This window comes from Odocoileus virginianus, chromosome 12 (genome assembly GCF_023699985.2).
Source record: "Odocoileus virginianus isolate 20LAN1187 ecotype Illinois chromosome 12, Ovbor_1.2, whole genome shotgun sequence".
Taxonomy (NCBI): Eukaryota; Metazoa; Chordata; class Mammalia; order Artiodactyla; family Cervidae; genus Odocoileus; species Odocoileus virginianus.
Genome location: NC_069685.1, coordinates 15,921,097 through 15,936,429, shown reverse-complemented (window position 1 = coordinate 15,936,429; position 15,333 = coordinate 15,921,097). Strand labels below are relative to the sequence as shown.

The 15,333-nt window shown below is 43.6% G+C and overlaps 1 protein-coding gene across 1 annotated transcript in view; it reads right to left on the bottom strand.

Annotated features, from left to right (window-relative positions):
* The window catches only part of RNF150 (ring finger protein 150), a 265,783-nt gene that overhangs the window by 47,195 nt on the left and 203,255 nt on the right, over window positions 1–15,333 (bottom strand). The window contains exons 5-6 of the mRNA XM_070474825.1: window positions 10,732–10,828; window positions 3,670–3,880 (exon numbers count right to left, since the gene is read on the bottom strand). Of these exons, the coding sequence (XP_070330926.1) occupies window positions 3,670–3,880; window positions 10,732–10,828 (308 nt within the window). The remainder of the gene's footprint in view (window positions 1–3,669; window positions 3,881–10,731; window positions 10,829–15,333) is intronic.

The following is a 15,333-nucleotide window of genomic DNA, read 5'->3' as shown; positions in this document are numbered from 1 at the left end:
AAGGGAGAGGATATATGTATACTTACAGCTGATTCACACTGTTGTTCACCATAAACCAACACAACATTGTAAAGCAATTATCCTCCACTTAAAAAAATCTAATCAGAAAAATTATGTTTGGAATATTCTGTTAAATCCCAATAAATAAAACTAATCAGAAATGGTCTAAAATATCATATGATACCACCTATATGTGGGACGTAAAAAAACCACACACACAAAAATAAACAAATGACACAAATGAACTTATTTACAAAATAGAAATAGACTCAAAGATATAGAATACAAACTTAGAGTTACCAAAGGGGAAAATGAGGATAAATTGGGATTAACAGAGACACATTTTGTGTGTGTGTGTGGCTCTCTGCAACCCCATGGACTGTAGCCCATCAGGCCCTTCTGTCCATGGAATTCTCCAGGCAAGAATACTGGAGTGGGTTGCCATTTCCTCCTCCAGGGGATCTGCCCAACCCAGGGATCGAACCCACGTCTCTTGCGTTAGCAGGAAGATTCTTTATCACTGTACCACCTAGGAAGCCCAACAGATTACACATTAGTATGTATAAAACAGATAAACAACAAGGAACTAATATATAGCACAGGGAACTATATTCAATATCTTGTAATACCCTATTATGGAAAAGAATCTGAAAAAGAATATGTATAGTGATAAAACTAAATCACTTTGCTGTACACCTAAAGCATTATAACATTATAAATCAGCTCTAGTTCAATTAAAAAAAGAAATGGCCTAGGAAAAGTATTTTGTGAGAACAATTCAGTTTCTGCAGTAAGAGGCTGATATCTTTAGCCATGTTGACATATGGCACTGGTCTTCAGACTACAGATGTCGTCTCTTGTCCCATCATCTCTACCAAGACCTTCCTTTGAAATTGCCTGGCATTTTTCCTTCTGTTGTGAACAGAAGCTCCCTGTTCAAGCTTAGATCAAACACTTTTCACCTCGAGTCATTCAGTGAATAGCTACTGAATGCCTGGTATGAACCTAAGCACTCTGAGTCCGTTTTAGCCAAAACCGTTTGAGATTATGAATTATCTGGATACAGACTTTAATTTCCTATTTCATTTTTGGTTGTATTTTCACTCATAAACTATGCCTTTTCATTTGTCATCTGGGCTTTACTGAGATGAAGTATGTGGCCACTTTTCAAAATCAGGAATCTAACAGATGACACACTTTCTCTTGAAAGTCAATCAATCATTTCACTGCAAGAAATAGGATCTGTTTTTAATTTGATTCTTTTTATGGGCTCAAAAGGGATTCCCAGTTGGTACAGTGGTAAAGAATCTGCCTGCCAATGCAGGAGACACAGGAGACATGGGTTTGATTCCTGGGCTGGGAAGATTCCCTGGAAGAGGAAATGGTAACCCACTCTAGTATTCCTGCCTAGAGAATTCCAAGGACAGAGGAGCCTGGTGGGCTGTAGTCCATGGGGTCGCAGAGTCAGACACAATTGACTGTAGCACAGCCTCAGCATGGGCTCAGAAAAGTTCATGTGTTAAGTGTTTTTGAACTGCTAGCAAAATTTTATCAGGTCTTCCAATATATTATACTTCACTTAGACCACTAATGGTGATACGCTTGATGGCAACTGAGCATGTCCAATAAATGGAAAATTATGGGGTAATGTACTTTGCAAAGAGAACTTAATGTTTGATCTGAGTCAGTCACTTACTTACTCCTCTGTTCAATTTTCATATGGTGAAAACATGGTTAAGACTGAATGACTTTTAAAGTTCTTAGATCCCTAAATTACTAGGATTCTAAATCTGTGTTCTCCAATATGTAGCCGGTGACCACACATGGTTTCTGAGCACTTGAAATGGAGCTAGTCTAAACTGAGATGTGCTCTAAGTATAAAATACACACCAGCTTTTGAAGAGTTAGTATAAAATAAAGTATGTAAAACAGTTTGGCTACATTGGATTAAATAAAATATTTTATTAAAATCAACCCTACCAACTTGTTTTTATTTAGTATGGTTACAAAAAATTCAAAACTGCTTTTGTACCATTTTAGACATTCAAAACAAAGGGATCATAATCTATCTTTAGGGACTTCTTAATGTGTAATGGTTAATGCTTCAGTATTGAGATCCTCACGCCTCTAAAAGTCAAGTCAAAACTCGTATCTACCCAAAATGAATACACCCTGCATGGGCAGATATTTACCACCTAGTAACTCTTTTTAAAAAAAATTATTTGTGTGCATCGGGTCTTGGTTGAGACACGGGGATCTTTCAGTTGCAGCATACAGAATCTTTTGTTGCGGCGTGGGAACTCTTAGTTGCGGCATGTGGGATCTAGTTCCCTGGCCAGGGATGGAACTGAGGCCCCCTGCATCGTGCAGAGTCTTAGCCACTGGACCAACCAGGGGAGTCCCATCACCCAGTAACTCTTAGTTACTCTCCATGGGGTTGTAAAGAGTCGGACTCGACTGAGCACTGAACTGAACTAAACTTTCCGTTGAGGTCTTGTGAAATTCTGTGGTTACAATAATGAACGCTCACCCCTATGGTTATTGTCTCAACTATATCAAAAGATTATCAGGAAAGACACCAAAATGTTAACAGTGCTTGTTTCTGGGTAGTGGGGGCATTGATTCATTTTTTCTTTTTTTGTTATCTTTCAGGCTTTCAACAAACAACGAGGACTGTTATGCTTCTTCATCAGAAAAATCTATCTTTAAATTTCAGTGTGAATGATCTCTTGAAGTGTATAAACATCACAAATATGTAAGAAAGAGGCCAACTTAGATGGAAATATTTCAACATGCTTTCATCCGCTTTGCTTCATTTCCAAATTTTCTATAGTGAATAGGCTACTTCTACTAAGGGAAAAAATACACCTCATTTAAAAACTGCAGTATCCACCTACCCTTTTAACCTTAAACCTAAGTTAATTTGAATGATGATTTCCTTATAATGACGCTTCTATCTCCTGTGTATTAATTAGACTGTAGAAGAAATACTTGAGGTTTCAGCTTCAGTCATATGCCAGAAGAGCTATTTAAATATTTTCATACCTTACTGTCCACCAGAACAGCATTTAGTTTGAGTCTATGCAGGAGATGGGGAGGAAGCTCCAAAGATATTTGAATGCGTCACCATGTAAGCGGTTTAGGTTTTACTGCAGGAACGCTCGTGTAAAGGGGTGCCACTTGCATCAGTCCTGCAGCCAGAGTGAGGATAACACTCCTATGTGCTGTCCAGACCAGCTCAGACTGCCACGGACGTGCACACTCAGGAAGGCTCTAGCTCGGGCACACACACACACACACACACGCGCGGTGCGCCCCACCCCAGTCCCACTACCCATCGGCTGCAGTTGCCTTTCTCCCTTGCCTTCCACTCTCAGAGGTCAGACCCACCGCCCAGCTTGCTTCTGGTACCACGGGGTGTGTGCAATGCGGTGGCATCGGGTGTGCGTGAGCGAGACCCATGCCAGCGCTACTGTCTGCCCTGCTGCCTCGGGAGTGAGCTGGGCCTCGCGAGGACTGTCGGCTGTGACGGGTCAGCCGGGCAACATTCTGGTCATTTAATTTCTTTTTTTTTTTTTTCCTTCTTGAGGACAAGTGCCTCCTTCCAATTCTCACGAGGGAACAGCCTTTGGGCATAAGGGCGCTTGGTGTGTGCACGGCAGAACTTACTGTTGGTGGTGAAGATGATTTCTCCCTCCTGAGGGGTGGGGTCTGGGTCCTGGACGACCTGCAATGCTCCCACAGTCCGGACAGCAGGGTCCAAAGTGACTGAGCTTTCGTTTACGGTCGTGTCACTTGCGCCTGTGATCTGGTTGGTGGGCGGACCTCCCAGAGATCCCTCGTAGTCGATGGGCACATCGTCCAGGCAGTCGGCGTTGGGCTGACAGGAGCAGAAAAGGACATTCTTAGTGTACGTCATCAAGTTAGGGATGAGATGTCTACAGCCTCAATATTTTGTCCTGCCAGAAACTAAGTTTTTTACTGTCTTCCTGAATCACTTTATTTAAAGACGTTCCACAATATAGCTCCTGTAATTAACATGAACACATCTTCCAAAATTTTCTTTCCGAAGTCTCCGTTTAGATCTAGAGACAAGGTTTTAATTCCCGGAGTAGTAATATCCATACATTAATAAAATTAGTTAAGGGGAATAATATGACATTATCTATAATAATGGCTCTTTCTTATATATAGTGTTTACTTCTCATAATAGGAAGTAGATGACAGCCTGATAATTTGCCCCAAAGACCCATATGTTGTTTGCAAATGAACTACTGGCATGAGAGGGGAGACAGAATAAGATGCATTGTGAATTGTTCATCAGAGATACACACATATACACAAACACACACACACACACAAAAGCACAAGCATTTGTTGTTGACATAAGCCAAAAAACCAGCTGGAGAAAAGAGTCCTATTTGTAGAACATACAATTGATCACATATTTATCAAATTCTCTAAATTAAAATCTTAAAATCATAAAACAAGGGTGAGGCCATCCAGTGTAATTACCTACTTACTGCAGGACTCTTGCCCCTCCTAATCCTTCAGAGCTCCACTTGAAACACATAGAAATGGGAGGCTCCCTATTTGGTAAGGCAGCCTGTGTCACCAGCTTTCTAAATTATTTTTTTATTGGGCTATCTTACAGTCTTACTCTGGTTTTAGTTCTGCTGGTTGAAGTGGTGTTGAATATATGAATATCTCCTCCATGAGCGGCTTTTGAAAAATGATTTTCAGTTGTTCTGCCCCTGCCCAAACTCATAAAAATTACTTTTAAAAGCTGGGGGTGGAGAGATCTGACCTTGAGAAGTAGTAGGAATAACTACTTATCATTTTTTTTTTTTGCATCAGTCTAAACAGAAACATTGCCTTGAGTGATGACAATGACACTGCTTTGTATCCCTAAAGGGTAGGTAAGGAAAACCCTGGGTTGACACTGATTGAATTAACATCACAATGACCAGATTGGGTGCAAAGTTCAAAGAGAAAATCTACAACTCCAGGACTCACCCGAGCACAAAGAAAGGAATTCAACCTGCTGACGCCTGCGCTGGACTTCCATTCGGAAACCAAGCATCCTGAGCTCCATACCTGTTTCCAGCAGTCAGCTGGGAATCCCCATCATCCCACAAAACCCTCAAATTCAGCTCATTCCCTCTCCCCTGTGTCCTCTTTTCTTTCTGCTTTCTCCATTTCCACTGGCAGTGAGTCAATTCATTGAAATTCGAGTGGTCAAAAGTCAACTCACAGAATTGACCTCCTGAGATGACTGGACACGAGCAGGTATGTTCTGCATGCTTTCCGCCCCATTCCCAGTCTCCCCATCTCCCTGCGGTTTCTTCCCCAGTGTGCTCCATTCTCCACTTTCTCACCAGAGTACTTAAAAAAACATAGATATGATTTTTTTTTAAAAAATCCCCTAAATGAATGATAAGCTCCTTACTACAGCAAACAGGTAGTGGACAGCCTGGCCCCAGCCTACTTTTCTGGCCTTACCTTCAGCCTTTGGAATATATCGCCTATTTCAGTGACTTAGCACGCGCTGTTCCTCTACTGAGGATGACGTCTGCCCCAATCATCCCCTTCCCCATGCCAAGGTCTCAAGCTTACCCTGGTGATCTTCTAACCACCCCTCAAATCTCAGGCCAAAATGCCTCTTTGCTGAGTGATGCTCCCTCCCAAGTAGTCACCTTCGCTACTGTAACTTTTCACACTTCTCCAACTCTGTGGAACTCATTTGTTACTATGTTTGTCTCACTCTACTAGTATACAGGCTTCTTTTTTTTTTAATTCCAACTTTATGGAGATATAATTGGCATGGAATATTGCATTAAAGTTGTACAATGATTTGATACACGTACATATTGCAAGATGATCACCACAATAAGTTTAGTTAATATCCACTACCTCACATGGTTACAAATTTTTTATTTTTGTGATGAGAACTTTTAGGATCTACTCTCTCAGCAACTTTAAAAAATACAACGCAGTGTTGTGAACTATGGTCACCAAGCTGAACATTATATCCCCAGGAATTATTTTATAACTGGAAGTTTGTACCTCCTGACACCCTCACCCAATTTCCCCCCCCACCCCCCACCTCTGGCAATCGCCAATCTATTTTCTGTTTCTATTCCATGCGGATTCCACATACAAGTGAGACATAAGCTTCTTAAAGTGAATCAACTACACTGATCTTGAATTCTAAGCCCTCACGTAGTGCCTGGCAATAAGTACTTGATAAATGTCAGTTGGGAAATTTTATGTAAGTCTCAGTTTATTGCTCTGAAAACTTGGGAATATTAGTGTCTGCCCAGATCTTAGATCCATGAAGGAAAGATTTGAGAAAAAAACTTTAAAAATTCAATTTTTTTCATTTATTTTTATTAGTTGGAGGCTAATTACTTTACAATATTGTAGTGGAAGAAATTCAATTTTTGTGCAAAGCTAAAGCATGCCTTTGAAGGGTAGCAGAATGTGCAATCCTGAAATATGTTACTTTGGCAAAAGGATTGTTTCTCTTGGGAAGTAGGTAAAGAAAGGCTCTCCCCGCCCCCAACCCTTGCTTAAAAGCAGGACACACGTTTGTAAGGGTGTCTCTCTCTCTTCTGCTAGGAAGAGGACATTCTCATCATCAGCTGCTAGGTGACTTTGAGACCAAAATGGGACAAACAGCAAACCTGACTGACAGGCCCTTATCTGCCTCTGGTTCCCCCATTTACCTACCTTTCCACAATCTGCTGTCTTAGAAACTCAAAGTCCTTTCCTTTTGTCTCATCACTTCTCTAAACATTTCTTGCTCCCCCCCTTTTTTTTGGACTGTGTGGCATGGAATGTGGGATCTTAGTTCCCTGACCAGGGATGGAATCCATGCCCCGTGCATGGGAAGGGTGGAGTCTTAATCACTGCACTGCTGCTTTTTGAAAATGCTATATAAGATGAAGTTCTAACCTGCCCTGTGAGTCACTCATCACCAAGTGCTCCTGCGGCTACTCATGGCACATATATTCATAAACTGTTTGATTTTCTCTTGCTAATCTGTCATTTATAAGTCTCATTTATAGGGACCAGCTGGCGAACCTAGAAGAAAAAAATGACTTTTTTCCCTCCCCTATTCTATGTAAAGATGCTCGTGAGCATGTCCATTGTGTGGGGGTAGCAGGGACGAGTTCCCAGCATGGATACTGTGCCGGTTGGTCTTCCAGCCATAAACGTCTGAATGTGACCATAGATGCAATAACAACTGACATATTTTTCAAAACGTTGACTTTGTTTCTTGATCATGTTCCTGCTTTCTTTCTTTTTATGAAATTATTTTTATTAATTTTGATGCAGCGTGTTCGCTTTTACTTTGTGGGCTAGGAGGAACAGTGTTATGTTTTCAAGAGAAGGGAGCAGAGGAAAAGAGAAATAGTGGATGAGCTGAGGGAGACTGTTAGCGAGAGCAGGAATGAATAATTTGTTTTAGCTATAGTATTAATACTTAACAGACCAACCTTACAGAACCTCACGGTTTACATCCACTCAAAATGGTTCATCAAAGTAGAGTAATATTTTGAAAAGAAAACCACTTTAAACACCACTAAGAGAAATTACAGTCATAATGTTTAGTAAGAGATGTCAAAAGCCATCTGTAAGTGAACAGTGTAGAGGTATTCAAAGTCAGGTTAGCAGGGAAACTCCTCAAGTAAACCAACTGCTATATAGTTAGGGACTAGTGAATACACCGACTCCACGGGATTTTCTATTCATTAACAATCATCCTGTTCATACCAGGATAATGGTGACAGGAGACAGTGCTTGCTGGGATAAAAAAGGCCTGTGTTATACGGTACCCTACAAGAGTGCTTAGTGATATGTTCTGTCATTCTGCAAAGACACCCCTAAACCTGACTGGAGAGAAAGGAGGATGAAGCACTTGAATGTAGATAAAGGGATGAAAATGCTCTGACAATAAAGGACTCCCCCACCCACCCCTTTCAGCTCAGTCTTCTATTTCTCTTGGCAAAATATAATGGGAAAAGATACCATTGTGATGGGAATTCACAATCCATGAGCCTCGCTCTCATTCTTTAGCTCGTTTTAGAGAAACCTTTTACAAAATGAAAATGTCTCCAGCCCGAAGCTTTCCACTTATATTTATTTGCCTTAGAGCACAAACAGGCACAAGACTACTTAGTTAAAAACAACAGAAGAAAGACCAAAATCAAACACAAAACCCTATATTTGGACGATCTAGTGGATCAGGATTATAGCCAAGTCTTTGGTGAATGGACATTCCTCAAAGGAGAACCAGGGTGAATTTCATAAACACCCCTCTGTGACTGGCAGCCTTCCCACTCTGAAGGGCTACAAAGCCACAAACATTTACTGAGCTCTACGCACGTGTAAGGGATCCAGAGATGAAGGACCCACAGGCACCAATTATCAGAGAGGCAGACGGGCTCTTTTCAATTTTCTTTGATGAGGAAGAAATGGAGCAAAAGGAGTTTTAAAAAAAAATTATAAAACAACTTCTTTGAGCTGCATGAAAGGGTTTCAGTTAGCTACAGGAAGTTTTTCCTAATTGAGAAGGCTGTGAGTCTGTCCATTTACACGGTGAGTTCTAAGAATGGAGTGAAAACATCCCCTCTTTGGTATAATTTAAGCATGATGCTACTATGCTTAAAGGTATGGAGAACAGCATCCCAGATTGGTCCCTGATCCAGACTTCAGTACCATCCTCTAGGGCAAAGCACCAGGGAGGCCTGGGGGGCAGCCATATGCCTCAGTGCTTCATGAGAGGCAGCCTGCATGCCTGCCTTCTTCTTCACAGAGGACGTTCTGTTCTCTGGGGCCAGCTTGGGTGGTGTCATGTTCCTGTTTGACTGGCCTTTAAGAATCCTTGGCAAAATCCAAAGATGCTACTGACTTTTACTTTTTCGCAAGTGTGCTGAGTAAAATCCTATCCAGACTGGACAGGAAACAAACCATGGCCAGGATGCCCGACTGCTAAAAGTTAAAAGGTTATTTGTTTCTGGAAAGAAGCCCAAAGGCCACCCAAAAATTCCCTTTTAAAAACAATTATTAGCTGTATTCTTGAGGCATTTACAATTCTCAGATATTTACAAGGTCTGGAGAAGTTATACTTTCCCAGAAAAAAATCTGGAGTGGACTGTTATTTAGTATAAACCGTAACCACTGGGGGTGGTTCGCTTTCATTGCCCTGACCAAGGAGCACTGGGGTTGAAAACTGGGAGCTTGGAAGATAACCTCAAGCAACAAGAACTAGGCTAAACGATGTGACTGCCTACCTTTACCTGTGAACATGTTAAAGATTTTAGAACCCAAAGACACACATGCACACATGTAAATACACACATACACACATTTCCCTCCTCCCTGGTAAGAACCAGTTAGAGCCAGATATGTGACACACGCAAACAGCGAGTTAAATTTTCTAAGTCGTTAGTATCTGATAGAGATGCTGGGTTTTCTGCTCATAGTTCATGTTCACTGTCATTGATTTTCACCTTGAATTTATTATTCGTTGACAACACTGGTCTGAAAATTTAATGCATTGCCTTTCAAAATCTAGCTCAAAGCTACAGTCACACAAGTGGATTTGTGTTTGGTGGACGGACTGTAAAAAAAAAAAAAAAATCAGCATACAGCTGGCAGAGGCAGCTGGTACAGGGCAGGAAATTCAGCCTACCCGTGACCTCATGATGCTCAGGTGTGCCCTGTGCAACAGTCTTTCCAATCTTCCCGGGATAATTAGCCTTTTGGCATTAAATAAAGCCTTTGATATCTGAGCTGATCCTTTCTTCATCAGTGACATCTTGGGACTTTAAAAACTCTATTTATTCTCTGCCATGAGTAGTGAAGAGTGACAAGAGGGAGGCTGCAGCAAAGCGGAGGGGGCGAGGGGGAAGAGGGTCTCTATCCTGCTGGTCTAGCTTCTCTTAGACGGCACCGATGCTGTTCTCACATCTCTCCGCAGCCCTTGGGTCTGGTGGCCTGGCTTGCTTCCCGCCCTCGTGACAGCAGCTGGTGTCTCACCAACCACCAGCCCATGGCCTTCACTCCATACGATCCTGGGAAAGTCCTTCCCTGGAGCATCAAGCCAGCCTGCTGGGGGATGTGGTGTGCACTCGGTGAGACTACGTTTGCTAAAACATGTAACTGAGGGCTCCAGTTTGATGGGAGCATGGGAATTTAGGGCTTCTGGCTCTGGTTTCCTGCTCTCTCAAGCTCTCGTGGAGATCTGAGTTTAGCAGAGGCCACCGAGCCAGATGCCCAGAGGCTGACCTCTTCACCCCTTGTCCGGAAGAGTTTGTCTCCTCTGGAAGCTGGGCGACGGTGGGGAGAGCGTGGCGGCTGGGTCTGCCTGATGACGGTGCAGGTAAATGACAAGAGGGTCATCAGGGCACCCCTGGCTCTGCCGGTGTCCCAGCTGCTGTCGCCCACTGCAGCCCAGAAGAGGAGCCCGTGAGCTGCTCAGGCAGCATCTCGACCCACAGACAAAAACAACAAACACGGTGGGAGGGTCACGATGTTCTCAGATGGAGACGAAGGGAGAGGAGGAATGTGTCCAGATGTGGGAAAGCGCTCCCAGGCCCTCAGCACGCGACGCCACTGCCCGGGGTCGAGGGGACACAGAAACCCGGGGTGCTGTTTTCTCCCTGCTGAGTGGGAAATGTGGAGAGACAGACACGATGAGGCTGTAGGCTGTACTGTGCTTACCGGGATCCCTAGGGCTTTAAGAATGTTCATCTTGCACATGGGACAGGTGCGATGGTCTAGGAGCCAGGGGTCAACACAGCACTTGTGGAAAAGATGCCTGCAATGAGAACCGTACATCTTAGCGTGGCGGTAACTGTGGAGCACACCGCGTCCACTCCAGCCCGGAGACTTGTCCAAAGTCTTGCACCGCTCAGCGGCAGAGCCAAGACTCCGGGACCTCCGCCTCTGAACACCCGGGCCGATAATGCTTTCTGTTACATCCTGTGGTCATACAGTCAGCATCTGTCTGGTTCCCAGGAGGGTCATCTATGAATTGCAGCCAAGACTTCCAAGTTTCAGAAAAGACAGAGAACATAGAAACAGAGAGATGTTTCCGGATAGAAAGACCTTTTAACGGAAAGAAGGCAAGTGGGAGAAACTTGCACAGACCCTTCTGGGATAACTTGACAGTGGCCACTTTTAAATCAATCCCAAATGTCTTGTCCCACCATCAGAAAAAAACCACAAAATAAGCCTCATTTCCACTGATATTCGGGCGACTCACAAAGGGCAGAAGAGCTCTTGGAAGCAACTCACAGCACAGGTGAGATTTTAAGCTGTCATGACTGGTGGCTGTCAGGTCAGAAACCAGGTGAGCGGTACTGTAAGCTTTACTGTTCGGCCTCACATGCCCACCCTCAGCCTTCTTCTGTGTGGCAGGATAAGGGGAGGCATTTAGTAGGTACAGGGGTAGAGGCTCCTAATTTCCTCTCAACTTGGCTCACAGGAGCCCACTCAGACATATCAGGGGCTGCTCGAGTCAGAAGCTTGTCTTCTCATGGAAGTCTCATGAGACTCCAGACCACAGGCAGAAGTAGTCAGAACTTCCTGCCTAGGGCAAGAAGAGAGAGAACCATCCGTGTTAAGTATGTGGGCATCCTTCGGACACGCCACCCATGCCTGACTCCTCAACCTTGCACCATTCCTGGAATCCTTCCACGCACTTCCCTCACTCTTGTGTTCTGTTGATCTAATGATTCTAAGAGTTTTGTGTTAGAAGGCTTTAGGCTCAAATGCTTACAAAGGACCTCTTAAATCAGAGAAGACTTCAAGAAGCACCACTTCTGAAAGTGACATGGGGAAGAACCCATATGCCAAGGCTGGGACTGGAAGTGGACAGGAAACGATCAAATTGGGGACTGGGAAAGAAAGGAGCCTCCTGATGTGCCCTGTGTTTCCAGGTGATTGTTTAGATGCCCTCCGGATGCCCTGAGTAGAAGAAAACACATCACATTCATTCATTCCTTTATCCATGCATCCATCTGATAAGTAATATCTGCTAAGAACTGTGTCCTTGCTGGGAAATCTGCACGATAGTGATTTAGTTCCTTTTCTTTGGGAGTGTAATGGGAGAGGCAGACACTAGTAAGATAGAAATAAGCTACTTCATGATGACAGTGCTATATACCTCATTAGAAGAACATGGCATTAGCAGGGGGTGGGGGGAGCTTGTAACCAGAGATGGGTCCTAGTTTGGATGCACAGAGAAAGTTTCCCTGATGACGTGCTGAAGCTCAGACCTGAAGGTTTACACAGACATGGTCCACGGAAGGGGAGCGGGGAGGAAGAAGGGTCTTCTAGGCAAAATGAATGGCTTGTACAAAAGCCCCGACCTGGGCACAGAAAGACTGCCTGTCCCAGTGCAGCAGTGGGACGAAGGGGCTGATGCTGGACAAAGCATCCTGTATCCCCCACCCCTGGGTTCGATCCCTGGGTGGGGAAGATCCCCTGGAGAAGGGCATGGCTACCCACTCCAGTATTCTGGCCTGGAGAATTCCATGGACAGAGGAGTCTGGCAGGCTACACAGTCCATGGGGTTGCAAAGAGTTGGACACGACTGAGGGACTAACGCACTTATACTTTCTGTACCCCCTCACCCCAAAGCACCGATCAACCTCTCTACGTGCAGGCTCTACATTCAGAAAACAAGTTCCTAATCTAAATGTGCTCACTCACTGGTGTTGCTCCTGGTAAAATGTCAAATATTCTGGTCTCTTTGACTGTCCCTGGGAGGGCAGGCTCCATGGTATTTCCTGCACATATGCTGGAGACAGAGACAGCAGGGCCAATCAGCTGTTTTAGTCTAAGTAAGTCCCCAAGTCTCATCTGCCTCGTCCATATGGTGAAGATACCCCATCCCTCCCTGAGTCTGCCAGGCACAAGAGCCAGTCCTTGCCACCCTAGGTGACCTCCCGCTCTGCACTGCTCATTCTTCCATCTCCTCTGGGAGGGTCAGTTTTATGGGTCAGCTTGGGTCAGCTATACCATCAGTTATTCAGTCAAACACTAACTGAGGGTATTCTGCAGACGGGATTCATACCGACAATCTGACTTTATATCAGTAAGTCCCCTACATACGAGCCTTCCAGTTGCGAACTTTCAAAGATGAGGAAGTGCATTCCATCACCATCAGGGGTGAGTGAAATTGCAGACTGTCCTCCATTTGTGTTAGCTGAGTATCGAGGCTAACTTTGTCGGACTTAGAACAAATTGGACTTAACAAATGACTCTTGGAACAGAACTCGTTTGTATGTAGAGGGTTAATTTACTGTAAAGGAGATTATTCTAAATAATCCAGCTGGGCCTGAGCAATCAGTTGAAGAGCCTTAAGTGAAAAGTTAAAGTGAAGTCTCTCAGTCATGTCTGACTCTTTGCAACCCCATGGACTGTAGCCTACCAGGCTCCTCTGTCCATGGGATTTCCAGGCAAGAGTACTGGAGTGGGCTGCCATTTCCTTCTCCTGGGGATCTTCCCAACCCAGGGATTGAACCCAGGTCTCCCGCATTGCAGACAGGCGCTTTACCCTCTGAGCCACCAGGGAAGCCCCTTAAGACCAAACAAAACTGGTTTCCCCGAGGAGGAAAAAACCGCCTCAAGATGGCAGCATCAGGCCCTGCTTAGCATTTCCAGCCAGTAGACCTGGCCTTCAGATTTCAGGCTTACCAGCCCTATAATCAGAAAAGCCAATTCCTTGAGAATATATAGTGGGGTACAGTGGCCATCTGGGGAACTCTGACTGGTACATCCTAAAATGAGACTATAAGCTCTCTGAGAGCAAAAACTTTCATTTGCCTAATTCACTGTCGGATCCCCAGCAACTAGACTAGATTTTGGCACACAGGTGATGCTCCAGAAACATTTCCTACATGAATGGATATTTATCAAAAGGCTGGCACTGCTCACTGCCTGCTCACGGCCATCAAGTCCATGAATGCATTCTTTCTAAACCTTTCCCACCTTCACTGCCTCTTTTCTTCTCCCCATGCTGCCTCCTCATTCATGATCTCATTAACTCTCTTTCTGGATGGTAGTAATAACATCAGAACTGCTCGTCATGCCACCAGTCTTTCCCTGTTCTTTTCATCCCACTCATCCTTGCCAGAATTATCTTCCTAAAATAAAGTGTTAGCGACGTCACCCTCTTGTTCCTTCAGTTCTGAGCTAGGAGCTGGGTACCGAGATGAATAAGATAAGGTCTCTTCCTTCAAGGCAGTAGGTTCCCTGGGAGTTGCAACAGAAAAGGTCATTGAAAAGCCACTATCTGGGATCCACTGTTTTCTGGCTGTTTGATCTTAGGCAACCCTTAGCTCTCCAAGACTTTAATCCTTTTCCCAATCAAATTTTATATCATAGGTATGGAGTTCGTGAGTGATCGAGTCTGTGTGTGTGTGTATGAGAGAGAGAGAGGAAATAAATAACACCCATGAAGCTTAAACCATTAAGTCCTGGCCCTCCTTAATTGTAAGCTACCATTTATCCTATTAATACCACTATTACATCTTGTTTTTAGATATTATGTTATCACTCTGATTTCTACTTTAAACTTTCTAATGCTAAAAGCAAGTAACTGGAAATTAAAAAAAAAATCAAAGGGAGAACTAAGGACAACAAAAACAGTGCTGAAATGATACACAGAGTGATCGTGCTGGTTATTAATGAATACTCATTAACTAACATTCATTTATTCTTGGTACCATATTTTTTGGGTTGGCCGAATAGGAAGACTATATTCTTATAATTGGGATTGTAAAATGATTTTTTTCCCTCTCATATGGAAAGGAAAATATTAGTCACTAGACTAAATAAACAAAGGGATAGGGAGAAAATCTGGAGTTTAGTGAAATGCACCAACAGTTTAATAAACATCTTTAAGGCTCAGCTCGTCCTGTTTGTAAGAGTCACAGCGGGGCGCTGTCCCTTCACATGCTTCCACAAAGACTGCCTGAAAAAGTACACAGAAAGGAACAACAGGATGATAATCCATCTCCTAACACTCCTGACAAACTACAAGTACAACTGACAGTTGACCAAAACACCGCTCCTTCCTTATTCACCAAAGAGAAACGCACCTCTTATAAAGAGTTCTTCAGAGCCCTGACAAAAGACGATGTCAACTGCATCACAATGCTGAGATGATTATGAATGAGATAATCAGGAAAGTTCTCAATCTGGGGGCCAGTAATGACAAACCGTTGCTAAACTTGTTTCCACATCTATTGATTCTTTTTTAACTTAATTTTTTTAATTAAAAATGGCTTTCATGGAGTAGAGTTGATTTACAAT